Source organism: Thermothielavioides terrestris, chromosome 3 (assembly GCF_000226115.1).
Source record: "Thermothielavioides terrestris NRRL 8126 chromosome 3, complete sequence".
Classification (NCBI taxonomy): Eukaryota; Fungi; Ascomycota; class Sordariomycetes; order Sordariales; family Chaetomiaceae; genus Thermothielavioides; species Thermothielavioides terrestris.
Genome location: NC_016459.1, coordinates 392,386 through 419,260, shown reverse-complemented (window position 1 = coordinate 419,260; position 26,875 = coordinate 392,386). Strand labels below are relative to the sequence as shown.

Here is a 26,875-nt window from a genome sequence, read left to right as displayed (position 1 = left end):
CACCTCGACCTCGCACCACGCGCCGTCGGCGTCCTGCCCGACCCCGACCACCCGGTGCTCCCACGCGATCGTCCCTCCATACCGCCCCGTCACCTCCTCCAGCATGAGCTGGTCCAGGTCCTGCAGCGGCAGGCAGTGCGTGCGCAGGTCCACGCCGTCGACGTCCCGCAGCACGTCGCTCGCGTCAAACCCGGTGATGAACTCGTGGCCATCATCGCCCACCCCCTCCTCCCCCTTCTGGCCCTCCTTCTTCTCCTCCCCCGGCCGCCGCCGCCGCCAGCACAGCGTGTTGATGGCCATGCCGCCGCGCTCGAGGATGGCGTCGGCGATGCCGGCGCGCACGAACTCGGGGATGGCCGGCGGCCCGTAGTGCGCCGCCCGCGGCTGCTGGTCCAGCTGCGCCGCCGCCTCCAGGATGTGCACCGGGATGCCGTGCTTGGAGAGCAGCAGCGCCAGGAGCAGGCCCGACGGTCCGGCGCCGACGATCAGCACCTGCGGTTGGGGTTGTTGCCCCCGGGGGGAAACCGGGGGCGGGCGGTGGTTAGCGGGGTTGGTGATGGTGAGTTGCTGGTGTTGTGTAGTGGTGTGGTGGTGGGGGAAGATGGTGGGAATGAGGAGAGGGATGAGGGGGAGGGGCCGGGGATGGGAGGGGGGGACGCAGGACGCACCTTGGAGAAGGGCCGTTTTTTGGCAGTTGCGTCGGCCATAGTGTCTGCGTGTTGTTGTTGCTTGTTTGACTTGCTGGTGGGAGAGTGAGACAGACGCTTGGATCCGGGAGCGAGACCGCGACGGAGCTATTTGAGCTACTACTTGGGGGGGTCGGCTACCTCGAGATGTTTAATTAATGGTCTCCTGGACACACTCACATGCCCAGCAGTGTAGTGCAACTCCGCACTCGGGGAGACCTTTCCGGACTTGTCACCCCCGGGATCGAGCTAGTCAGCAGTGCAACGCATGTACATACACTACGGAGTATTCCGTACACACATGGCTCTGCGACCCCGCCCATGGGACCAGGATCGGACGATGGCAATCTGATTCAGGGCTGTCTGCGCAGGTGACGGCGCGGCCAGGGCGGTTGTTTTATTGCCGGGGAACCCCACCACGAGCTCTTAGCTTCTGAGCCGCCCGTGGCTCGGTCGTCCATGCTGTGCGAGGTGTCGAGTGCGGGGAATGTCTCGGGGGGGTGAGGGGTCGGGCCTGGGGCCGGGTCCGTTGTGCTCGGGGTCGGCAGATGTCAACCGGGTGGAAGGGGGTTCAACCACGCCAGATGGCTAATGGCAAGCTGCCTGTGCCAAGAACTTAATTGTGGCCCTGAAGGCTACTCTGTACACAGCAGGTGCCCGCGCTTTATCTGTTTTGCCAGCTTTGGCTCCCTGGGGCCTCGGGCGCCTTCTTCGCCTACCAGCATCAACAGGTGTTCAATGGATGTGCTCCGCGCCCCGACTCACTGTAGTAATGTCCGATCGCCCAAGCGCTAGCCGTCCTATTCTGACACGAGTCTTGAGAAAGAGTTGATGCGGATCCAAGTCTACATCCCTCGTTCGGCCCGCGAACCGCAAACCGCACGCACAACCAGAGCCATGTCCAGCGATGCGAGTCCAGATACCAGGGGGTTAACTACTCGGCCTGCTGGTCCTGCTTCGCGGGCACGAACAGGTCGCGGTGAAGCGAGAGGACATTGACACCCGGCCGCAAGCGCGCGTAGACAAACAGGTCCTTGGGCTTGCGGTTGAGGCTGGGCTGGTACTGCAACTCGTAGTCCGGGTCGACGAGCTCGAAATCGAACTTCTGGAACAGCACGACGGCCGCGATCATGGCCTCCTGCATGGCGAAGTCCTTGCCGATGCAGCTGCGCATGCCGTTGCCGAACGGCTTGAACGAGTTCTTGGGCAGCTGCTTCATCTTGTCCTCGGCCATGCGCTCTGGCCGGAACGAGGCGGCGTCGTCGCCGAACACGCCGCGGTCGCGGTGCAGCGCCGGCGTCAGCACGATGGCCGTCTGGCCGCGCCGGATCGGGTAGCGCCCGCCGAGCAGGATGGGCTTGTCGCTGTCGCCGCCGTCGTCGTCCATCTGCGGCGTAACGGCGAAGGCCTGGGCGGGCGACTCCAGGCGCAGCGCCTCGAGCACGCAGGCCTTGGCGTATGGCAGCTGATCCAGGTGGTCGGCCGTCATGGCGCCGCCGCCGAGCACTCGGTCGATCTCGGCCTGCAGCTTCTCGTACGCGTCCCGGTTCCGGATCAGATGGTACACGAGAAACGAGAGCAGCCCCGCCGTCGTGTCGTGGCCCGCGAACAGGAACGTGATCATGTTGTCGATGATGACCGAGTCGGCCAGCTGCTCGCCCGTGACCGGGTCGCGCCGGTGCAGCATGGCTGTGAAGACATCTTGGCGGCCGGCGAGCTCGCCGCCTCCGTCCTCGCTCTCGCGCGCGCGGCGGTGCGCGAGCACGTCGGCGCAGAACGCCCGGATGAACGCGTTGTTCTCGTCGAACTCGCGGTTGGCGGTCCACCGCAGCCACGAGGACCACGCCGGCAGGTTGGAGCGGCGCTGCAGCTCGGCAAACATGGCGCCGAAGTGCCGTACAAACGGGTGCAGCTCGTCGTGGTAGAACGAGTTAAAGCGCGTGTCCATGGCGGTAAGGGCGAGCGTGTCCAGCGTCAGGCGGGTGAAGTCGGCTGACAGGTCGATGGGCGTCCGCGGCCCGTGGCGCGCCCACTTGAGCACCAGCTGCGACGTGATGTCGAGCATCTCCGGGAACATGCTACGGATCCGCACCGGCGCGAAGGTCGGCTGCAGCGTGCGCCGGGCCTGGCCCCAGCTCCTTTTCGCCGTCGGCGCCGTGAAGAGCCCGTCCGGCAGCACCTGGGCGAGCGCCCCAACGGCGCCCATGATATGCTTGACAAACTCCTTGCGCGTGCACACCTCGTTGACAAGCACGTGGTTGCTGAGGAAGATGCGGTCGCTGCCGCCCAGGCGCAGCTTGAAAATCGGGCCGTATTTTTCGGCGAGCCCCACGAAGCTCTGCACCGTGTTGTTGAGGTCGATGTCCAACAAGTTGCCGATCAGCGGCCAGCCGGCAGGTCCGGGGATGGGCTCCATATCCTTAAGGAAGGCAGCGTATAAGTGGTGAAAATGGTACGGAGCTGAACAGCTGTCGCTAGAGTGTGATTATAACCTCTGTAGCGTAGGTCTGTAGAGCCCCGGGAGAGGGGGGCGTTCAGTCTTGAAATGCATGCCAGGACTGCGTTCGCGATTACATGTCGCACCAACCTAAAGTTTACGAGTCATACCTCTATTGTCGTAAATGCAACGCGGAGAGTTGGGGGCCGGAAGTCCACCATCTCTGGCGCGCCTGGTTGGCGCCTCGAGAGCGAGATAAGTAACCAATCCCTGAGCATTCACCGAGTACGGAGTAGTGTACGGAGCTAGCTACCTTACCTGGATCTGTTGGTCGTCGTATGCCCACATCGTCCCGTGGTCCCCGCGTTTCGCCCTCCATTGCCTGCGTGCGCCCCACGGGCTGCGGCCGCGCCGGCCCAACAGCATCGGAAACGCATTGAGACTGCTTGGGAACAAGATGGGGGCCCGACTGTGTAATGCTCGTAGGAACTGTTCGAGTTACTGAGTGCAAGAGAAGTACTCCTAGTCCTGGGTCAACACATGCCTACCTACCTACCTATTCTTCCAGCCGTGCCCCCGTTCCTAGGATAGGCTAGAAACCCTATTCGAACCACGTCCGTCCCACTGTCCCAGGGCCACGGCACAGGAGCATGGTTGCGGAAACGACGGAGGGCTGATTACTGCGTCACATCTCATTTCGCGTTTCTGCCCTACCGGACGAGTGACGTATGTGCTGTACCTAGCGCTTATCCTGCGCCAACACCCTCGTCAGCGTTGCCTACCGAGGTAGGCAGGCGCCGAAATGGGTGGGTAGGCGCCGAAAATAGGCCGTCGATTTCAGCCGGTGTTGGCTTCCCAAGACTCTGACTGACTGGCTGCTACGCGAGTCCACGATCGAGCATCCAACTCATATTTCGCTTCACCTCCTATATGCGCCAGCCTCTGAGAAACTAGGTCTAAGCTACTGTACCGATTGCCTCCCGAGTCTCATGGCCCCTGCTCAACCTGATTTCCTCGCACCTCAAGCTGTGGTGGCCGACGTGTGCGACATCCAGGGGTAGTCACACCTCCTTCTCCCGTCCGTGTGGCAACTACCGAGACAGCAGTCACGCCAAGCTTGTTGACGGCCCCGGCGCCGTCCGCAGCTTCCCCGTCCCGCTTTTCAAGGGTGATCGCTATGGTAAGCTCTCGGACATCCGCCTGACCGCGATGATCCAGCGGCGTCAGCGGTCAGCTGTCCAAGCCCGATGTCAGCCTGAACACGCATGAGCCTGAGCTGCATGATGGACAATAGGGCATGTGAAGGTCGTGCTTGGGTGGGAGAACCAGCCTTCGGGAGATTGTGCATTCCATTTAGGCAGGCGTGTAGCGCAAGCTACTGGTTTGGTGGCGCGTAGCGCGCAGCCCAAGATATGGAATGCACTACACTACTGGGACGTGGACGACTTTGGCGTGGTTCTTCTGATGTGGCCACGAACTCTGTCAGCGTAATGGAACTTACACTTCGGCGCTCATTGTTCTGTAACGCGCCTAGCCTGAAACAGGGGGCTCATTGTAGGAGCGCTGCACCCCTGACCGTGGTTGGAACTATTCACGGCATTACACAGTACACTAGTTGACTCGCTTTCTGCCAGCTATACAGCTCCTGAGAGGTGCAGAGAGAACATCTGTTAAACAGAGGTTCGGCACCTTGTCACCGGCATCTTGCGCTTCAGGTCGGTATGCTGGGCAACCAGGCATCCGTTACTGCAGGCACAGACAACTGTGGGTTGACCGAGCGAGGGCCACTCGTCGCCTCGATGAAGCTTTTGGCGGGCTAGCTGGCTCCGCCGTCGTCTGCAGTGGGCTTGGCTTGGCCGACGGCTTCGCTTCACACATACTGCGGCATACTGAGGACCACGGCGGAATCCCCTTGCATCTTACCTGCCGGATCACCTATGGCTCGCTCTGTTGGTACTGCACCTGCAATCATTTGGGCAAAACATACGACCTGTCGAGCCAAATTGTTGACAATCCCAACATCCCAGGGTCATCTTCCATACGAACTCTCCGATGACCGCACGCGAGCATTGGGCAAGACCTCCTTTGTGGCTGCCTATAATGCGCGGGCGCTTCCTCAGCCCTCATCTCGCTCACCTGCCGCTTCCCGACACAAACCCACCCAACCCCATCGTCACTCATCTCCACCAAGACCTCTCAGCTCAGCTTCAGCGCTCTTCGCTCACACACCGTTCTGTCCCTCAGTTTCTTACCTCCCTGCTCCCGCGCACTCCCCACTCGCCATCCACCCAGCCAACTTCTCTCTTCTCTGCCTGAACGCGCACCATCCATGTCTACTGCCCAGTCCGGCGTCCAGGCACCCGGCGTCAACGCCGGCGGCGCGTTCTTGTGAGCAAGGTTGGCGCGGTGGCGTCTGCTTCCTCTGCCGCCCCTGGCGTTGCGTCGATTGCCAAAGCCGCATTTGGCGCCGAGGTCGAGTTGAAGAATATCGACATCCGGCCCTCGAACTGGGAGGCTAAAGCTCTGGGATCCAGCAAGACAGGCAATGCCATTATCGACCGCTATTACGTGGAACTGCTGCACGACCAACGGACACTGGCTCACGTTTTGCACGTGATCATCGTCGTGGTGAAAGAGGCGCTGGCTCGGTGCCGCAACCTGCTGAGACGTGGGTCGCTCAGCAGTTTCCCGTGAGCGACATTGTGTCTGTGGCAGAGGGATGGTGCAGCATGATCCAGGATCTGTACTATGCCTAGGTATGCCTTGTGTGGCAGAGGAACAGAACGTTTCTGGTACCTAGGTATGTTGATTGTCAGTTAATGTGGTGGCCCAGGGGGTCGGCCAGGGGTTTGCTGCTGCTCTCTGTTTGTCCGGGTCGCCTTAGTACGGCGCAACAGGTAGCCAACAGGGTGAGGAAGGGAAGACGGAGGCAGACAAACAAAGACAAATCAAAATAGAGAATGAACAAAGAGAATCAGAAAATAAAAAACGCCTCCTGTGAAGTGCAGGTGTGATGGCCATTTCTCGCTCTGTGGTGGGAGTGAACAAGGCGGTTTCATACCTGGTAAGCATTGAGAGAACTGTTTGCCCCGCCACACATGCCTCTCGTCTCCAGAACGAACGCGGAAAGTCGCCGGACCCGGCTTTCAGCACTTCTTTGTGCAGGCCAGCCTCACAGCCCGATATGTTTTTCTTTTTTCCCCGGCCACCTGTCCCACTGGAGTTTTCTCGCCACTTGGCCTTTCTCGGCGGAACTTGGACAAAAGACGTGCCATGCCCCGACACCATTTGCCGATTCTCACTCGCAGCTCGTTCCTGTATGTAAGCCAGGGGCTGCTGTTTTGCATCCCCCTTCTGCAGGTCCGCTTGATTTACCGCTCAATTTGCGCCGTCTCATGCCACACTTGCCCTAAATCTCAGGAGCCTCGCCTTCAGCGGCTGCCATAACATGTCGTCCATCCGCGCAGATCAGCACCCCTACCAACGCCGCAGCCAGCGGCTCGACCGCGCCAAGAGCGCTGAGCACGGCAGGCCTGCCGCTCACACCCGGACAGAAACCGTGGGCGCCGAAACGCGAGGCCGCTCCGCTCGCTCCGGAGACGCCGGTTACATCCTCGGGCTGGTTAGCGCCCATGGCAGTCTGAGCTTCCTCTTTTGCGTAGCCCTGGTCGTCCTCTGTCTGCTTTTCCTTGGCGCCCACCGCGGTCGGCCGCGCGAGTGGACAGACGACCCTGACATCAACGGCCCAATCTCGAACTGGGACCCCCGGGGGGTCCGGATCGTCTCTGCTCCCTTTCCCGTGGCGGAGTTGGTCTCGGTCGCTGAGTCGTACGCCGCCGCGGCGCGCCACATCAAGGATCCCCAGTCCGTTTCCAATATCAGCCTCCGCCTCGAAGCGCCAGGTATACGGCGTGTCGATCTCCGCTCCTGGATTCTCAACCTGCCACGCGACCCGACATTCCGTAAAATCACAGGGGTGAATGAGACTAGCCCGCGGCTACTGCGGCTCGCCGAGAATCCGGCCGCCCTCATCGCCGAAACTAACATCAGCCTCACGATAAGCATGATTGAGAGCCTCTGGCGGCGGCTCGTGGACGAGGGTCTAGCCGTGCTCGCCCTCGGCCTCGGGGAAAATCACCCCGAGTACGCCGCCTTGACCGGTCCCCTGGCCTCGCCTCCCATCCCCGTGTCTTCCAGCCTGAATTCTGCAGCGGCCTTATGGACGAGTTTACAGAGGGAAGCGTACGTATGGCCCGCCCAGTCCTTGGCATGGCTTCAAAAGATGGCATGGCGCCTGGACGGATGGGGCATAGGCCCAGTTGCAGGAAAAGACCAAGAGCTGCAGCCTCTTCCGAGGCTTGGGCGCCGAGCGCCGACCCTGTCGGAACTGCTGGAATACGACCGAGCACGACCGGCGTTTGCTGGCCGGAGTCGGACTCTCCCCCAGCTTCTCGACGGGCTGCAGCTGTCGCGCAACGCGACCTCGCTGCTCGGCCGGTTCCACATCTCGCCGGCCCTCGGCATCAACGGGCTCTCGGGAACGATATGCACAGATCCGGGCCTGCTGGATGCGGTTGCCCGAGGCCGGTGCGACGACAATTTGACGGCCGTCATCGAGAAGCCCTTGGGGTATCGCAACCTTGCCGCGGCCCTCAAATCCGACCGGCTCACGCTGGAGGGGCTCCGAGACGCCTTGTGCGTTGCCGAGGACTTCCTCGGGCCCATTGCAGCGGGCGCCGAGAGGGCGCGCGATAGAGTGCGGGCGGCCGTGCAGGAGCGCTTTCTCCCGACTCGACTCCCTGGCAAGCCACTTCCGAGACGGACTCGCGAGACGGATGGGCAAGCTGGAACGCGCCATCGACGCCTTCCACCCGCTGTATTCGTCCCTGAAGCTGCAGCGCCAGATCTTGGCCGGCGCGGCGCGCAACCTGCAGCACGCATGCTTTCTCCAGGAGTCGCTGCTGGAACGCGCCGGCTCTCTGCTTTCCGACCCATCCGCGCGCTGGAAAATCGGGCGGGATGTCGACGGCAGCCGCCGAGTGGTGGTGACATTCGCGACGGTCCCCGAACTCGACGACGCAATCGCGTACCTAAAGTCTGAGTATAGCCGGATCCTAGCTAGATACCGGCGGCTACGGCAGCCCTGGTATACGGCGTCTGACGCCATCTCCCTCCTCCATCGCAGCATCTCGGGCGGCTGGATGGAGAGGCTCGGCGTGCAACGGGACATTTCGTGGAAAACCAAGCTGTCGCTTGGTCCGTGTCGGGACTTCAGGCCGCTCATTCGACCGGCCTTCACTTGGTCCAAGTTTTATTGCTATCTTTTATTATGATCGGGAAAGTGGAACGGGCTAGTGGAGTCATTTATGATTTGACCGGAGCCAGGGGTTCGCCGTGGTTCATTACGGGAGAGTTCCAAACTGGCATATGGTGAGACGATGATGCCTGAGCTCTTTGTTTGTTCCGGGTTCGATCGAGCCTTCTTCCCCCTCCCTCTTCTGCTGCGAGAAAACATCGATCGCCTGCCGCCAGATCCAAGCATGGCGCGGGGTCTGCTCCGTATCGTGCTTGGTTGTAAAAGTGGGCCAACCCCGAGTTCGGCGTCGTCTTCTCCTCCTCCTCCTCCTCCTCCTCCTCAGCAGCGATCATCGATTCGCATCCCTGGCCAGAAAGGCTGGCATCTGCAAAACCGCATCAGATTTGCGATCGTAATCAACCATGGGCAAGATCGCTTCGATGGCGTACTTCCGCGTCCCTCCGCGCTGGCTCTTCGTCAAGATCACGGACGAGCAGGGAAACGTCGGCTGGGGAGAGGCGTCGCTCGAGGGCCACACCCAGGCAGTCGAGGGTTGCTTGGACGCATGGTTTGAGCGGTACCAGGGGATGGAGGCCGAGTACGTTCCGTCGTCCTCTCCTTCCCTCTTGCACCTGCTGACCGGCTCATTCGAGCGACATCGAGCATATCTGGCAGATGTCGTGGCGCACGAGCTTCTACCGCGGCGGGCCCGTCTTCATGAGTGCACTAGCAGGTATCGACATTGCGCTGTGGGATCTCAAAGGTACGCAATCTCTGACCCTATCGTTATTATCATTATCATCATGCTTCTTTTACCTCTGTGTCTGATTGTCGCCGGAGATTTTCCTGACTCGAGGGCCTTCAGCAAGGAAGCTCGGCGTGCCCATCTATCAGCTCCTTGGGGGAAAATTAAGGGACAAGCTCAAGGTCTACGCCTGGATCGGCGGCGACCGACCTGGTGATGTCGAAGCACAAGCGTGAGCAATCTCGACCCCATTGGACGGAGGGGCAAAGGAAAAGGTCGCGACAATGACGCTGACAGGCACCAGGCTCGCCCGGAAAGCACAGGGGTTCCAGGCCGTCAAGATGAACGCGACCGAGGACGTCGGCTGGCTGGACTCGCCCGCCGCGCTGCAGGGCTGCGTGGAACGCGTCCGGACGGTCAAGCGGCTCGGCATGGACGCCGCCGTCGATTTCCACGGGCGCGTGCACCTGCCCATGGCCAAGCAGCTCGCGCGGGCGCTGGAGCCGCACGCGCCGCTGTTCATCGAGGAGCCGCTGCTGTCGGAGCACCTGCCGGGCATCCGCGCCCTGCACGGGCTCACGACCTGCCCCGTGGCCCTGGGCGAGCGGCTGCACAGCCGCTGGGACGTGCGGCCCTTCCTCGAGGCCGGCTGCGTCGACATCCTGCAGCCCGACATCAGCCACGTGGGCGGCATCTCCGAGATGCGCCGCATCGCCGCCATGGCCGAGGCGTACGACGTCGCGCTCGCGCCGCACTGCCCGCTGGGGCCCATCGCGCTGGCCGCCAACGTCCAGGTGGACGCCGTCAGCGCCAACTTCGCCATCCAGGAGATGGGTCTGGGCATCCACTACAACGACACGGGCCATGATATCACGAGCTACATCTGGAACCCGGAGGTGTGGCACGTCAAGGACGGTTATATTGCCGTCCCGACGGGACCTGGCCTGGGGATCGAGGTGGATGAGGAGCTGGTCAGGTCCTTGTCCAAGGATGCGAAGCCGTGGGTGTCGCCGGGATTCATCGGGCCGGGGGGAGAGATCCGCGAGTGGTGATTGCTAGATTGGACAATAGAGGCGATGAACAACAATACGGCCCTGTTCCGTGCGACTGGGCTTTCGTGCATTGAGTTCGGCTATACACAGCAATCGGAGTCTGCCCAATCTGTGTCTCAACCTCACAGCGCCTGCCCCACGGCGCCCATCTCAGCTGGCTCGGTGTGCGGGCCAGGCAGCACGGCAGCCCGCAGTATGCAACTAGTCGGCCCGGCGCTTGCGCGATGGACTGAATGCTGACGGCAACAGTCTCGCCGGATTGTAGCCCGAGTTTCGCCCTGACGCTGGCCGTCAGCTTCGTATCCTGGCTCAGGACTGCCATTCCCAGATCTCGCGTGTCTTGGATGGCACAGGTGGAACGGCCCGGGTGGCGGTGAAGAGTCAGGTGAACAGCCCTCGTTCAGGGGTCATAGTTGGCTAAAATGAACAAAGTCAATCGGACCATAGGGCCTCGAATGTCAGCAGTTGGCGTATTGTACCGTTCCGGAAAATATGAGTTTGGCCTCAACCTTCCACGAGCTGGATCCTGGTTGCCTGTCTTGTTCCCATACGTACAGCGGCCCGCTTGATTCAAAACCAATGCATAAGCCCAGGGTCCCTCAATGATTCCGTCGCCCCAGCCATCACCCCAGCCCCGTCCTCCTCAACCGCCTCCCCCTTGGTGTTTCTCATATTCATATGCGACCACCCCGCCTCAATCTGTTAACCTCTCGCTCAAAAGCCCTGCTTCTGCACCTGCGCCTTCGCCGCCGCGATGGTGGCGGCCGCGTTGGGGTCGACGAAGTGGCAGCCCTGCTTGCCGTTCTGGAACTGCGCTGCCTCGGCCGAGCAGACGCCGACGCCGCTGGCGTTGGCGCAGCAGCCCGAGCTGCAGTCGGCGTCGTTGACGCACCCGCCCGTGATGAACTGCTCGCCCTTGCCGTTGCCCACGTTCTTGGCGCCCGCGTTGTTGGGCGTGATGGCCAGCGCCGCGGCGGCGACTGCGGGGTGTCAGTGATGGTGTTTACGGAGAGAGAGAGAGAGAGCGAGCGAGAAGGAGAGAGAGAGAGAGATATAGGAAAGAGATAGAGACAGAAAGAGAGAACTGTGGCTGTCGCGGCGGCGAATGAAAGGACTTACAGGTCAGGAGAGCGGCGATGGTGAGGCGGACCATGTTGGTTGGCTTGTGATGGGTGGTGTATTAATGAAAGGTGTGGTATGGAAAACTGATCAACAGGGACGACGCCGGGCCGTGAACGAAGGGAAATCTGAGTTGGATTGGATGTCTGGATGACGAGAATGGATGAGACGATAACGCCATCACACGTCGACCTGGGTACATATATAGAGATGCAGGGTTTTCTGTCAAAGACGGCGCATTGACTTGATCATCCCATTTCTTGGCCGATCTATCTCTTTGAAGACCGGTGTCCCAGATCGCCGTAACCGATATCGTCGCAGATCCCGTCGACCGTCCCAAATTTGCGTACTAGAGGGACGGGCGGGAAGCAGCCGGCGATGGTACCGAGATAAAGCTGTCGCTGCATACGTGTTTGCTCGGTTGTTGACAAAGTGCCGGTGCAGTGCAGTGACGTGGGATGGTTTGGGACTGTTTGATCGACTGGGTGCCGGCAGCCAGCAGGAGCTTGGCATTGACCGCCTGCCGGAACATGCGACAGACAGCTTAGGCTTGTTAGGATACATTCGGTACCCAGATCTCTTTAATCTCGGTACAGAAGGATGGCTGCATGATTCGCCTGCTCCTGGGACCAGGCAACAAGCCCTGGTTGTCGATGATCAATGCAAGTTATTCAACCTTTCCCATCCCTGAGAGCCGACCATATTTCCGTGGCGGCGAGAGCACTCGATGTCTTTGCTTCGGCTGTGTGGATATGGAATCATCAACTTGGAATCATCAACTTTCGACAGCCACGAAACATGACTTCGGAGTAGACCAAAATCTGATCACTCTTTTCACCTGCCTGGACTCCCATTCTGCGGCACACCGTCCTTTGTTTCATTCGAGCCGGAGAGTTTGTGGAACCTCGATTATGCAGTGAGTAGTATATCTGGCCGAAACATCCAGACTGCGCGTCGACTCGAAACCAGAGTCGTAAGGGGACGAGCTACTGCCTCGGGCTGAACTACGCCGAGACGGCACTGGCCATCGGCGCCTAGGAGATGTAAGCGTTGAGTCCGAGCGGCCGGCTACCAGCCTTTTCTAAGGGAAATGGGCTGGGACAGCCCAGATGCGAGGGCGGAACTTGGCAGTACGTCGCGAAGAAAGGAACCTGGAATCCTTGGTGTGGTTGGCCATAGAGCAGGGTCTAGGAAGGAGGATCACCTAGACGGCAGTCCTTGACTGAGCCATTTCGTTTTGTACCGAGAATGAGGTCCTCCACGAGCTCGGCCCTGATGAGGACTCTTTGTTGCCACGTTTGTAAGTTATCTCGTACCCCAAGGGGAGTGGTGCGGTCATGCTGGGAGCTAGGGACATAAATTCCAGACCGTATGACGGCCCATCTGTTTTGAGAAAGTTTAGACATATTTGTCCATATCGCTGGACTCGCCAGAGTGATGCGGGCGCAGCCCAAACAGCCGGCCCGAACAGAAGGAAATAGGTCAGGTCGCTAATGTTGTCCATCAAGGGCAAGATGATTTGATAGGAACAGACTTCAGCGGGGCGTGCTACTTTGCAGAGAGTGAACTCAGGTGGTGCTGGCATATTCCAGATGGGCACCCCAAACCAGCGCCGGGGCACGTCGAGACAAACGCATCCGTCCAGTGAGCAAAATAAATGGTTCGCACGACAGATACAAGATGGCGCGTATTGTAGCTACGCATCTTGAACCATGCTGTCACAGTAGAAGTAGAATCTTTCCTAGCGCGAGAAAGGGAGCCTGGGGATGTCGCTCGATTTTTTTTTCTTTTCTTTTTTTTTTTTTATACCGCTAGCATCGATGGCCTGCCTTGGGAGTGGAGGACCGTCGCCTTAGGAGCGGAGGCACCGGTGAAGTGGTCGATATGAGACGCTAGGTAATCCCGCTGTGCTCCTCTGAATGGAGCTCGTGTAGTGGAATCGTGACGAGAGGCACCGCGTCCGTCGTCATGTTATGTACGACTAACTGCATAATGGCAATGTATTTCTAGATTAGGGCATGTGGAGAGTAAGCGCGAATCAGCTCGAGCAGGTTCTGGGGGGATCCATACGAGTGTTCGCTTTTAAGGGAGATTTTCAGCATGGCAGCTTGAGACCTCCACAGGAGTGGTTGATGACTTAATTTTTGGGGACCAGGCTGAGAAGCTCATGTCTGAACAGTGGCAAAGAGACTCAGAGAGCGTAGCTTCTTGGACCTGTCAATGTAGGAGGTACCTATCTCCACCTCTGAGGTGTTTTATCATCGGTCAGAGGTTAAAGGGAGTTCTCACAGCAACGGCAGCTGCGGCCCTGGCATGAAGATCCCGCCTTCTCTCTCTACCTGGTACCTTAGGTAAGGTAGGCGACTGTGCTAGCTGCAGAACCTGTACCTACCTTGTGCTGGGTTGGGGTCCCAACTGGCAACCTGGAACTTCCAGCGCCGTGATCTTCCAGTTGACTGCCGCCAGCTTTCGCTCTCTTGCCTTACCTCACCCTTCTGCTCCCTCTCCGGCACGACACTCAGACGGCTCCCCACGATGCCAATCAGGATCGACATCTCAGATATCGCCATCGCCAAAGACGAGCCGCAGCACCGCCTGCACCTGTGGGGCTTGCATACCTCGGCCTGGGACGACAACTGCATCGAATGCGGCAACGATCCGGTGTCCGATGCAGGAGTGGCCAAACCTGGACTCCGCTGCGAATGCGGCGAAGGAGTCTACTGCAGCGAGGCATGCAAGCAAATGTACACCCGGGACGCAACCATCAAGTGCGCGCTCTTCAGAGGGGCATCCCTCGGATCCCGGCCGACGCGCAAGCACCGGCGTGCCCTGATCGTCGTGCCTAGCAACTCCACATCCACGTTCAAGCTCACCTGGCTCAAAGTCAAGGGCTGCCGAATCACCATAGACCACCCGGCGTTCGACGGGTATTTCGGCCATGTCGGCGCTGACAAGTGCTGGCTTGATCTCGCCGTGGTCAACCCGGCTCTGGCAGGCTCCGAGGCTGCCTTGTTCACAAAGCTAGGCCACGGCATTGCTATCGGTGCGTCCCCTCCTTGCTTCCACCCGCATCAGTCCTCTCCCCAACGAGACAAAACTTGGCCAACACCTCTTTTTACTGAGGACCCCAGGCTTCGCGTCAAACTTGATGAACCCAGCGCCCGAGGTTGCCGTCGACTTGTCATGGGCCAACACTGCGTGGTACCACGATGCCATCCAACACCACGGCGTATTGTGGCCAGGCCCCGTGGTATTCTTTTGCTTTGGCTACGACTTGCGCGACTACGTGAAAGTCAGTCCGGCGGAACCCGCCGACGTCGAGCGCGGGGCCGAGGCAAGCATGAGTGACGCCGAAATCTGGCGTGAGCTGGACACGCTTCGCCGAGCTTGGTACCATCCGGGCAGCCAGCCAAACAGCGACGGGAGCAGCAACCGGGGCGAAGCGAAGGCTAGCCAGTCGGGCCCGATGGTCTGGAAGTGGAAGATCAAGGAACGGGGCACGTCCATCAAGATCCTCGACTTCAGCCGGCGCGACCTCAGCACCGTTCTCCACTATCTGACTCTCTCCCAGCTCAACCCGGCCCCGGCCGTCTACAAGAGGTGTCCCACCGCGACGCCGGCATGCAAGGTCGTCGACCCCAACCACCCCGCTCGCCGCCAGCTCTGGTGCCGCTTCCATCCCGACCCCCAGAGAGCCGAGCGAGAAACCGCTGCTCCCTCCGCACCCCCCGCATCCGCGCCCGACGCCTCCAACGACCCTGCCGAGCTCATCTACGCCGGCGGCGTCTACTTCCCCGCCTGGCCGCACAGCGCGCGCCCTATGGCCGGCGCCTTCGCCGTCGGCCTGCCCTGGTACGTGCACTACAGCATGGACATCAACCCGCCGTTCCGGCACGGCCTGCGCGGGGCCCCCAACAACCGCGACAAGCCCCCCGGCCTGCGGCCCCGCCGCTCATGGCTCCAACCGCTGCTTTGGACAGTGCACTTCGCGCCGACGGACCCGACGCGGCTGGCGCTGGCGGAGCCGCAAGAGGCGGCGTGCAGCGACAACAACGACGACGACGACGTGGCAGCGGTGCTGGTGCGGCCGGACGGGCGCGCCATCGCGCCGCACCACGCGCGCGCGCTGCACAAGTACCTGCGCTACACGCGGCCGCGGGAGTGGGCGCGGCACGGCCCGCGCGGCTTCGAGGCGTACTGGCGCACGTACGCGCGCGTGCTGCACGCGGGCGCCGGCGCGGATGAGCTGGGGCCGGCGGGCGCCGTGCCGAGTCCGTACGAGCTCGAGTCCGAGGCTGAGTTCGGGGGCGGGAGCGGGGCGGTTCCCCCCGCGCTGCGGCCGCCGCCGCCTCGCTCGCTCGTCTGCTACACGGAGCGGGCGCTGGCGTATATGACGCTGGAAGGGCTGGGGCCGGAGGAGTGGCGGAGGGCCGAGCTTGAGCGCGAGAGGGAGCGGATTCTGGTGGCGATTGAGATGTATGAGCGCGCGGGACATGGTTTTTGAGATTGGGCCTGGCCTCGGCTGACGGGCTCGAGGTGTCGGTGTCCTTCCTAAAACGGATTTTTTTCTGTCTCCCTAATTCTTAGCGTCACAAAGCGTTTAGTTATTGGATAGACAGCGGAGGATAGACAACAGTTGTTATCTGCATATTAGTCCTGCGGCACGCCGGAGGGTGACAGACAGAGGTGGTCAAAGCACAGCACATGCAGAATGCCCCTTTTCTGAGTCAACAGCGCATCATGCCCCTGAGGTCCCTTGCAGTCGCCCTGGAAATGGGGCCCGCGAGCTTGCTGCCCCCGCTTGATTAATAATTGTCTGGGGGTTACATTCGGGGACAGGCACGTGGGACTGAGCTACAACCCCACCGCGACTTCCGTTTCTCAAGCTCCACGGACGACGGGACACCTGAGATATTTACCCTCACAGAAGCCGTCCAACCAGGCGGTTCGAAAATGTGCCAGCCTGCTGTGCTGGGCGCTGGTGCGTTGCCTCTTGTGGAAGCTACCTGCGATACGGGGGTTACGGCCAGACAGAGGGTGTTGCCTAATCCTGATAGATGAGTAGGCAGACGGAAGCAAAGGACACGAGATTCGGGGGACTTAATTTATCCCACTATCGCAGGTGGTGCTTTTCGGTCCCGAGTGAAGGAAAATAACCATTCTCGACACGGCAAAAAGATGGCAGCGGAGGTTGCATATTGTCGCGGAGCAGCTGCAAGATGCCGGCGTTATCGCATCCGGGACCCGGAGCACGGACCCGAGTGGGAAAAAAGAAGCACTGAGACTCCGGACCGCATCTGGAGGGAGGGAGGGACTCCGAAGTGTGTCGCTGATGCTGTGCGTCCTGTCATGCGACGGTCATCCGAAGAGACACGCAATCCTTGTGCGGTGGTGGGGTGGGGCCGAGTCGAAGCTGACTGCCGAGAAGTCGAGATCATTTTGCCATCGCCCAGGTCCCCAGGACTTGAGTGGTGGGATTCTTGGTGTTACTCATCAACTCGAAACCGGGAGGCTGGGTGTGCTGTACCTTCAGCGCTATGAAGGGTTAACATTAGTTGCTGAGTTATGGCGGGCGAGGAGTCCACTGTCTGAGGACGGCCGGTCATTGTGCTTTGCGACTGTGTGCTGTGCTAACTAGCTCGTTATGGCTGGTGCCAAGGCGCAGTGGTCAGACGACCACTTCATGCTTGTTCCGGCTCTGCGAGCGGTCGGCTGAAAATAAGCTTGTGAACTCGTTGGATGCCAGCGTCCACCACACTCCGAAAAGAAGGCAGTGGCGAGTACCGGCCGTCGGTTTTGGGTGATACGGGAGCTGAGAAGGACAGATGGCTGAGCTTCAGGTGGCCACGTCGTTAAATTTATATTCGGTGCCCATCCTGCCTGCGCGCTCCCAACTGTCGGCAAACACAGGCTGACAGCTGACATTGCATCGTGACGTCGGCACCGTTGTCGCCTGGCCCGTGGTGTACGTCGCCCATGCAGGGTGCGCAAAGCCAGGGGCCTGGCGCTGCTCCGGGTATGTACCGCAGTATGTACTGCTGTCGTATGCGTTGTCGGCTTGGCATCAATATTCTGAGAGGGCATATTCGTTATCGGCACTTCCCGAGTCGTTGAAACGTTCCACAAGCAGAGCAGGGAGGCAAAGTGGCGCCTTGGGTGGATGTTGGTTCCGTCTCTCTCAAAGGAGCGATTCCCTGCCCCCTGAGCTGGAGCCCCGCTGTCGCATTCGGCGAGTGGGGGGCTGCTGTCCATCATGACGCAATGCCCTGGCGGCGCCCAAAGAAACCCCGCAACGGCAACAGACCGGGATGCGGCGGGCACAGAAGTTCTTGGCTTGCCTCCCTAAAAAATACACTAGCGGCATGGTATCGCTTCAACGCCGACGTTAGACTTAGGAGGCGGGCCGGACGCGGAAGGATACACAGATAGCGCTTGTTTGTCTCTGAAGCAACCCTGTTTCAACACACTCTGGTCTCAGTTGCATTGCCGGAAGAGAGAAGCGGTCCATGGTGGGACGCCACTCCCGGACCGATTTGCTTTTGGGCATATCGTGGTATGTCCGGGCGTTAGCCCCTCAGAGGCAGGGGCGACTTTCAGGTACCAGGCCCATTCTCCGGAGAGCGCACCTGGGAGCAGCGGCCAGGTACCCGAAGGCTGGTAGCTGCGAGTGAAGAAGTGGCACAGGAGCCGGGTGCTGGATGGCGAATGAGCAGGGAGGCAGCATCGGCGATCGGAGCGGCCAAGATGGCAGATGCAAGCTGTGTGCATGACCCGGTTCTGAGTCAGAATGGCCGTCGGATTGTGCAAGCATTACGGAATGCAACATTCGGGTTCAACAACCCATACATGGAAGGGACGATGGGAGTGCAGGCGGGCAGGTGCAGAGGTGTGGCTGGGCTCGATAAGCGGCTGCTTCACTTACCTTTCTCAGGTACTTAATTAACTACCGCCCACGGGCGGAAGTAAAATCGCAAAGGCAGTTAACTGTCGCTAAACTCCTTTGGGGTTCAATCCCATCTCCTTCGGCTATTCCAGGCCTGGTCTTGCGGGCAAGGTGCAGTTCCGCTGTGCAGAGAGGACGGAGTGTCCCTCAGACCTCCAACTCGTCACTGCTTCCCAGCTGTATGTCGGTACCTTATGTATGAGTGTACTTCCGTCAACTATTTGTGGCGGAAGATCCAATATTTGGCTCCTGTGCTGCATGGAACCTTCCTCCCGCCCAAGCTCAGGTACGGGGGCTCTTAACTCCACTGTATGGTGCATCTGTGCTCAGTGCCAAGACCAACCCGGAAGGCCTAAACTTTGCAGGTTCGCCACCATGGATTCAACCTTCTTTGACATGGAACCTGAACCGCGCGCAACCGGCCGCAGTTCCGACATCAACAAGGGACTCGTCATCTGTGCCGGGTGAACTCGGATTAGCGCTCAGCATACATGTAAAGCCCTCTTCTTTTCCTTCGCACAGACCCTGCTCTCAGTACTCCGTACACTACATACACCCTCGATAACCTCATACCAAACGTTCAGCCACCCGCGGGGCATGCAAGCTCCCCGCTCGGCCAAGGAATTCACCGGCGGATGTTGGGGCCCCTTGCTTTGCTTACCGGCTGATACGGTTCCTTCCATTTCCCATTCCGTAAGCTACGCCGAATCCGATCCGGAAGGCATCGCGTGGGCAGCCTGGCACAGGCCCAACTGCTCAGGGCAGGGATCCCGCGACGGGGGTTGGTCCTGCAGGGCAAACCCCCATGCCCACAAGGGCGGCCCATAACCACCTAGGCGAGGAAGCCTATTCCGTAACCAAGGCGAGGAAGCGTATTCCGTATGCACATCCATACAACACCTCGTGAAGACCACCGCTCCGGTTTCGTCCAGGACACCCTTTCCGCGCTGCAGTACACTGCAGACGGCAAAGCCACACTGATCGCGATTGGGGAAGCAGCTGGTTGGTCCGTCCCTGCCTCCGCCGTTCTCACGCCCAGTTGCAAGTCGACCTCCCCTGCGTTCGCATCCACCCAAGCAAGGACGACCTGAGTTCCTTCGCCACACGCCCCCCCTCCCTCGTCTCCTGCAGAGAAGTCGAAAGGAACCCGCACAGCCAGCCCCCTCGCCCGAGGGGCTTCGCATCGGGCACTCTTCTCTCCTACCGGGACCTGCTGTACACTACTCCGTACAGTACAGACACTACGCAGCGTGTTCAACTTGGCGCATTTCCCAGCAGCGACAATACGCGGGTAATTGTTGTGTTTGCTGCGGTCGGCCTCGCTTTCAGTTCAGCCTGTGCCTGGGCCGCTCCATGCAGCGATCCCCACCGCGGACCCGGAACAACTGGGAGCTGGAAGCAGTCAGCACTGTCTTTTTCAAATCAAGACTCCATCTTCCAAGGCCGCGCTCGCACCTCTCGCTCCGCCCGTCTTTTTTTCGGCTACTGCGTACGATTTTCTTGAATGCGCAGTTCCGCCGCCTGGACTCACTTCTGGCCCCTCTTCCGACCTTCGCCCCGCTGGCGGATCGCCTGCCCTTACGTCGTCGCAATCATTCCCAAACAGCCTCCCCCGCACTTGCTTACCCCCTGCAGCGGGCTTGATCGTCTCAGCCTCGCCAGGCTGTCCACACTTATCTGCCCGTGCCTAACCCCTGGTTCCCCTCCCAACGCTTTCCTCAGACAACGCAGGCCCCCATCATGGCTGCCGCATTTCGGCCAGTCAATAACCGGCTCTCGGCCGGAGAACACACCGAAGAAGCAACCGTGGCCTCACCGATGACGCCGCGCCCGACGACCGCCCCGGCCGAACCGACGAAGCCTTTAGATGAGGCGAAGACGCCAACCCGAACCAGCTTCGGCGCCAGCGCCAGTGCGATGGCGTCGCAAAGACCTCTCCCGACCTCGCCATTCCCCGAATCGGTCCAAGTCCCCGAGCCCGCAGCCGGCGCGCCCCCCAGAGACCATTCGCAGCACTCGAGGAGATCTAAAGAATCATCAGAGGATGTGGACATGGACGATACGGATGGCGAGGCGCACGCAGCCGACGATGGTGCCGGCTCGGATGAGGAGAGCGTCGATGCAGATGGGACAAAGAACAAGAAGAAGAAATCTCAGAGGTTCTATTGCACCGACTATCCGCCGTGCAACCTGAGCTTCACCCGGAGCGAGCACCTAGCTCGTCATATCAGGTAACCAAGCCCCGGATCATGACTTGCGCGGCGAATCAACTCTGACTTCGTCGGCGTCGTAGGAAACACACGGGCGAGCGCCCGTTCCAATGTCACTGCTCGCGACGGTTTTCCCGGCTCGACAACCTGAGACAGCACGCGCAAACGGTGCACGTCAACGAAGACATCCCCATCGACTCGCTCGCGGCCACTGGCACGCGGTTTCAGAGGCAGATCCGGACCGACCGAGTGCGACAGCCAGGCCGAGCGAGAGCGTCCACAGCCGGCAGCGTTGGACCGGGCGGCCGAGGACATGCCAAGTCATTGTCCACATCGAGCATCGCGAGCGTAAGCTCGATCGCTTCCACCTACTCCATCAACGAAGCACGCCGACGGCCTCCGGCCCTGATTATGGCGGAATCCCGACCAAGGCTCGAATCATATCGCGCTCCGGATGGCCAATACTACCGGCCACCTTCGCCCAGCGACTTCAGCACGCCCACCTCGGCGACCTTCTCCACCGGCCAAAATAGTCCCCACTGGGGCCCCGTCATGTCACCAAACTCGTCTCACTCCCGATCGCACAGCATGTACGCTGGGGTAAGGACACCTGGCCGCCGGCTGAGCGTCCCGTCAGGCGGCAACAACCCGTTTCAATCACCGCATGGCCCCGGCGTCCGAGGCCCCATCTTCGGCCCGTCGGGGCTGCTTAACTCGTCCAACAGTGGCACCTTGTCCCCGTCCCAGTCTAGCTTGCTGTCGTCGCCGACTGCTTCAACTTCGGCTTGGTCGCGGCGGGACTCGTTCTCTTCCGTCGCCGACGAGGCATGGCGCAGGCGTACCTGGCACCCCGACACGCGGGACTACAACGGGGCGAGCAGGTTGAGCCAGGTCATCACGCCCCCGCAGTTCCCCCCGGACACTGTCACCGTACCGAATCCGCCACCTCCTGCAGGCCAGCCTCCGCAACAACTCCGCCTTCCGGGCATCGAGTCGTTCGACGAGATCACGCCTCTTCCGCCGCCGCGGCGCATTCCGTCGCCAATGGTGGTCGATTCGAATGCTCCCAATCCGCCGACTCTGCCCCGGCCCGGCGACTTGGCCGCGGATGAGCGACAGGTCCCTGCTTCGCAGTGGGACACGCATCTGCATCGGGGGCTGACGCGGCTGGATATCAACACGCCGCCGAGGGACAGCGCCGGGGCCTGGGCCAGCGAAGCGAACCAAGCCCTGCTCGCTCGCGCCGAGCAAGCCCGGGTCCGATTCGAGCCAGAGGTGAAGGAGGTGCCCGTGGCGCCGGCTCCCATGGTCCCGGCGCACGCCCCTGCTCCCCCTCCCATGCTTGTGCCCCGCCATCAACACACGGTCTCGGCGCCGGTATTCAACACTCCGCGCGAAACCAAACGCCACGGATGGTACAACGGCCCGGTCACGCCCCACCCCGCCGGGGAAGCGGCGGTTCAGGAGAGCCGCCCCCATGTCGACCGGATCGTACATCCCAACATCAGCTCCTTCCAGGGGTTCCCTTCCCGGGAGCCACAGCCGGCTCTCAGCCAGCAGCCTGGCCCCGGGATGGAGCGGATGGAGCGGATCCCCGAGCGGCCGCCGAACCACCAAGGAACAACAAGCCCCGAATCGCTGAAGCGGCTGGAGGCTCTTGTCGCCGTCGCCACGAGCGAGGGATCCGCGACAACGGCTTACTGACCGCTCATCCTGGGCACCTGAAATCACGCTCTCTTGATCTCATCTGTATTTTTTTTTTTTTTTTGTTTTTTTTTGTTTACTTTTCGCATCGGCCGCGAATTTGGCCGCTCTCCTCCTCACGACTTTAACACACACTCGCTGCATTTGCACCGGGGTCCGGATGCATGGGATACGCTCATGACCGCTCGTTTCCGCATATGATACCAGTTTTTTTCGTTGTACGCTGTGTTGACACGACACATTCGCTGCGCAACACGATTGGGTTCTTTCGGCGAATTCCTGGCGGGCTCATTGTTTTCTTGTTGGAGTTGCAACTAGATTGGTCTGGTTTATTTTGGTTCAGCCATGTCGTACCTGTTTTCATTGTTGGGTTACCGGTCGGGAATGCCATGTTTATGACACCACTCTCTTCGTTTTTCTACTTCCCATCTCTCTTAACTTCCTGCGACGACGATACGACGACAGGTAGGATCAGTGATGAAAAGGTGGTTGGGGGTCTTTCTCAGCTCAACTTAGGCGGGTGGCACACCGATTGATTTCGCGCTCTGGGGGAGGAGGGAGGGAAGAATGGCTGGTGGACGGGCGGTTTTTGCTGCTTGCATTTTCAGGGTTACGCAACGGGTTCCGGGGGGGGTGGTTTGGGTCAGGTTGTTTGCACGACAAAACGCGATGCGGGACGAGACGAGGACACATGAGACGTCGGACGTTGCAGGAGATCGGCCGGGGACTGGCCGTCAGGCTGGTTTGCCCGCCATGCCATTAACTATATGCTTTTTCGGGGCCGGCCCCGCGGTTTCTTTCTTCTCCTCTGTATGTCTCATGTGTCCGCGTCTGTGCCCCTTCTGTTTCTTTTTTTTTTTTTTTTTTTTTTTTCCTTTTCCGTCCTGGTAGCTTTTGGATAGCAATGGAGAGAGATACCCCGCGAGGGAGGGACGGAGTATCCGAGACCGGATGTGTACTGGCTGGACGGACGGAATCTGATGGTTTGTTGTTCCTCGGGTGCCTTTACGGTGCGATCAGCGGCAAGGGGGTCATCGGGCGCCGGACCAGCAGAGTGCTTGGTAACTGTTTAGTTGCACAACCGTCACCTAACAGATGGGATAAGCTCGAGGCTGAATGGGGCGGTGAGGCCGCTGCTGCTCTTCCGTCGCACCGAGAGCCCTGGTGTTCACCATACAGACCATCCTTGCCAGGCTTTGACGGCTCCTCTACGATGTCGAAGTGAGCTGGCGTCTGGCTGGTGGGTTTCACACGAGCTGCGTCGCACTGCACTATCTTCGGTTTGGTTGGGTTCCGGGAACTGCCTGGGGAGACAGAGGTGTTGCAGGCGATGTATTCCATACGGATCACATGTACGTAACTGGATTATTGACTCGTTCTCATCTCCCTCCATTCCTCTGCCCAAGCAAGCTCCGAGACGCCAAACCTCAGACGGGATGCCATGTCCGGTTCGGCACGCCGCCGTGCGTGCGCGGTGATGTGTCTACCTGTGACGGCTACAATACCTTAGTTCCACTTGACTCCTGAGCTTCATTGTCGTTCTCGCAACAAACAGCCGATGGTGCTATGCAGCATGTATATATACCTATATAAAATCGGTATGCCGTAACTCCTGTAGTGACCGGTATTCCTGACGCCGGTGATTGAACACAACACCCGGTTGTCCATTGCCCTACTCGAGTATCTACGCAGTTGTCGTGTGCAAACATGAATGCATCATCCAGAGATCTCTATCCTGTTCAGTCCCCTCCGTTCCCTTCCCTTTCTTTTGTTCGTAGTTGCTCGCCGGGTCTCGCTCCACATCACCCACACAAGGGCCGGAGGCGATTACCCACAAAAAGCCCCAAAAATGCAAGCTCGACCAGGGCGTTTCTGCCGCGAACTGCTTATGTAGAGTACCTGGGGATCTCCAGATGGAGGGATGGATTGAGGGGGGCCCCTTCCGATGCGCAAGCGTCCGGACTCAGGGGCTTGGGGGCGTGAGTAAGCGGCGTGGTGGGGCTGACATGTATCGCAGCTTTCGGGCGCGCTCTGGCGCCGGAACCACCGGATAGTATCGATCAATGGTGCGAGTCGAAGGCGAATCCGCATGATGGGTGGGGCCTTGTGAAGGGCAGGTTCCTCGAGGAACCCGGACGTTCCGCTCCGCCCGCTCAGGAGCCGCTGTCAAGGCCGAGGCACGATCGGCTGTCGTTCTCCGGAGAAGGAAGGCCTAAGCTCAGCGACTGGCGGGATCACCAGCGAGTCCTACTGTTGAATAATCCCAACTTCATCTGCAGATTGCCCCCCCTTCAAACATCCAGCATACTCCTAATCTGCTGGGGCGGATGGTTCGTCGAGCTTGACGACTCGGCGCTGATGCTCCTGGCCACGTTCGAGGCTGGGGCTGCCCGGATGTTCTCCACCGTATCGCGGTAGGAGGGCGGCGGGGGTCCATCCATCATCAATTCTTCGCGTCTTCGAGCGGCCGTAGCAGCGGACTGCTCGGGTGCGCCGGAGAACAGCACGCCGGCGGCGAGCTCCATGGCGCGCTCCTGCCGCCGTCGCTCAGACCGACTTGAGTAGGGAGCCGAGGGCGGTGGTGGAGAGACCGGCGTCATCTCCACCGAAGTGGCAGGCGCACCGGCAGGAGGGCTGAGAGTTACCTCAGCGTCCGGCGCGGACCGCTTGGTCCCGTGGATCTCGCGGACGTTGCGGGCCAGGCGGTCACGCATGCTCTCGTTGGGATCGAGATGTTCGCCGTTGACGCGGCGCCACCACGAAGGCTTATGCACGATGCCCATCTCGCGGTCGAGTTCCTGGGCCCGGACCCGGCGCTGGCGCTGCAGTTCGAGGTCTTCGTTGGGATTGAAGAAGCCAAACAGGATCTGAACATACAGGATGAGGAGCGTTGGTGTGTATGCGCCCGCGTAGATGGACGCCAAGGGGCCGCCGACCTTGAGCGGGCTGTAGTCAAAGTACCACGCCACCAGGGCCTGGTAGGCCGGGATGACGGCGGCGAGGGGAAGGAGGAGCATGAAGCGGAGCGGCGTGTAGCGGACGAGGCCCCTGAGCCGGTTGAAGGCGCCGCGGTTGCGCGGGCAGTAGTGCTTGATCGAGTGCCACAATGAGAAGACGGTTATCAGCCAGCACACGGCGAGCATGAAGGCGGCGGTCTTGAAGCGGGCGTCTGTGGCGGTGGGTGCAGCGTCGTCAATGACCTGCTGAGGGTAGCGTTGGAGCTCGATGCCGGTCCAATTGCGAGGTACGATCATGAAGAAGTTCTGCAGACGCCATGGGTTAGCCGTCTGCCCGGTCAAGTCCGGCAGAAACAGGCCAGAACGTGACATACCAGCCAGAGAAAGAGGTAGAAGACCAGCGGCAGGTAGAACTCGACCTTGGATCTCCGGTCGTCGTTCCGCAGGACGAAGGGATCTGGGTCGATGAACTGGCGTTCCATCCAACTGCCCCAGTGGCGCACGGCCTCCCAGACGACGGCCATGACGCCCCACTGCATCAGGAACCAGAAGAAGCTGGTGAGAACGATGGGCAGCTCCGGGAGGAAATAGCGGTCGACATCGATGGAGGTGAGCAGACTGATGACGGCGGTGGCGCAGACCCAGGAGGACCAGTACCACTGCCACCGCCGGCCGATGGGGAAGAAGCGCTTCTCGGTGGGCAGGTGCAGCCTGCCATGCTTCTTGAGGTTGACGAGGATCAGGACGAGGGCGATGCCGAAGAGCACGGCGTAGGCGATGGCGACGCCGCCGCGGACGCCAATGGGCTCGGTGGGCGACCAGCACCAGGTCACGTTGATGAAGGTGCCGTTGGGTAGGACGAGCGCGGGCGTGTAGGGCTCGAAGGTCAGCAGACACCACGAGCCGTTGGACAGCGTGCCATTGGAGTAGAGCGTGTAGTTCCAGTGCTGGAGGGTCGTCAGGTTGAAGTGCACGTTGCCGATGACGGTGTCGCTCGAGTTGTCGCCGCCCGGGAAGGCGAGGATCTCGCGGGCGTCCAGCAGCGGCATCTTTCGCAGCGTGCTTTCGCAGCGTGGTCAGGATCCCGGAGGTGACCGGGAAACGGGATTGGCGGCGACGATGAGGTCGAACGACCTGGACGAAGAGGTCGAAAGTTGTGCAGCGCAATGCGACAGGTCCCGGGCCGCAGCAGGCAGCACGCAGCAGGTAACAAGACTGAACTACTCGACGGGCATTGCTCGCTGCGGAAACACAGGTCAATCTCGAGGGTAAAACTCCCGCTGGGCCCCAGACAAGGACAATTGAACGAGTCCGAGTCAGCGAGCCCGGGACTGTCAAAGCGTCGTTGCCCTGCCTTTCGTGTTTCGCGCTGCGATGAGCTGCCGAGCTGGAGCCTCCGCGGCTTCCGGAAAGTTTATTCGCTCAAGTGGGGCGTGCGTTTTTGCCGCCTCTTGACACTGTATTCTGACTCGTGTGGAAGCACATACACTACACACCTCTACACTACAGGGCATCCGGCTTTGGCAATCCATCACATTGCAGAATCAAAGTCAACTGTGACGCTTCAACGGATTACAGCCAGATTTGCCAAATACAGGCATCGTTCTGCCGCTTCCCGCGCAGACCCGGGCAGTTGCATGCTTCTCAACATCCGCACTGTACTCCGCACGGTGTGACCTCACCCCACCCCTCGCAACCCGCGAGGCAGTGCTCTCCACTTGCGGGG

At 60.4% G+C, this 26,875-nt stretch overlaps 7 protein-coding genes across 7 annotated transcripts; 4 read left to right on the top strand and 3 right to left on the bottom strand.

Moving 5' to 3' along the window:
• Window positions 1-1,620: 1,620 nt before the first annotated feature.
• On the bottom strand, window positions 1,621-3,102 carry THITE_53349 (uncharacterized protein; the record flags this gene model as incomplete). The annotated part of the gene is made up of 1 exon (XM_003653790.1): window positions 1,621-3,102. One exon carries the CDS (start codon window positions 3,100-3,102, stop codon window positions 1,621-1,623), a length of 1,482 nt encoding a protein of 493 aa, XP_003653838.1.
• Window positions 3,103-6,571: 3,469 nt separating this feature from the next.
• On the top strand, window positions 6,572-8,456 carry THITE_160867 (uncharacterized protein; the record flags this gene model as incomplete). Its single annotated transcript, XM_003653789.1, has 2 exons — window positions 6,572-7,818; window positions 7,898-8,456. 2 exons carry the CDS (start codon window positions 6,572-6,574, stop codon window positions 8,454-8,456), a joined length of 1,806 nt encoding a protein of 601 aa, XP_003653837.1.
• Window positions 8,457-8,841: 385 nt separating this feature from the next.
• THITE_2052176 (uncharacterized protein) lies at window positions 8,842-10,216 on the top strand (the record flags this gene model as incomplete). The annotated part of the gene is made up of 4 exons (XM_003653788.1): window positions 8,842-9,017; window positions 9,073-9,182; window positions 9,285-9,396; window positions 9,469-10,216. The coding sequence occupies 4 exons, from the start codon at window positions 8,842-8,844 to the stop codon at window positions 10,214-10,216; spliced, it is 1,146 nt and encodes a 381-aa protein (XP_003653836.1).
• Window positions 10,217-10,930: 714 nt separating this feature from the next.
• On the bottom strand, window positions 10,931-11,176 carry THITE_2049896 (uncharacterized protein; the record flags this gene model as incomplete). Its single annotated transcript, XM_003653787.1, has 1 exon — window positions 10,931-11,176. A coding segment is annotated over one exon (246 nt), but the record flags the coding sequence as incomplete, so codon positions are not given.
• A 2,694-nt stretch (window positions 11,177-13,870) lies between these two features.
• Window positions 13,871-15,839, top strand: THITE_2129395 (uncharacterized protein; the record flags this gene model as incomplete). The annotated part of the gene is made up of 2 exons (XM_003653786.1): window positions 13,871-14,378; window positions 14,467-15,839. The coding sequence occupies 2 exons, from the start codon at window positions 13,871-13,873 to the stop codon at window positions 15,837-15,839; spliced, it is 1,881 nt and encodes a 626-aa protein (XP_003653834.1).
• Window positions 15,840-19,619: 3,780 nt separating this feature from the next.
• On the top strand, window positions 19,620-22,243 carry THITE_2116375 (uncharacterized protein). The gene is made up of 2 exons (XM_003653785.1): window positions 19,620-20,509; window positions 20,572-22,243. Exons 1-2 carry the CDS (start codon window positions 20,019-20,021, stop codon window positions 22,190-22,192), a joined length of 2,112 nt encoding a protein of 703 aa, XP_003653833.1. The 5' UTR covers window positions 19,620-20,018; the 3' UTR covers window positions 22,193-22,243.
• Window positions 22,244-24,329: 2,086 nt separating this feature from the next.
• On the bottom strand, window positions 24,330-26,546 carry THITE_2116372 (uncharacterized protein). The gene is made up of 2 exons (XM_003653784.1): window positions 25,524-26,546; window positions 24,330-25,455 (listed from the first exon to the last, which is right to left on the bottom strand). Exons 1-2 carry the CDS (start codon window positions 26,196-26,198, stop codon window positions 24,484-24,486), a joined length of 1,647 nt encoding a protein of 548 aa, XP_003653832.1. The 5' UTR covers window positions 26,199-26,546; the 3' UTR covers window positions 24,330-24,483.
• Between the last annotated feature and the right edge of the window lie 329 nt (window positions 26,547-26,875).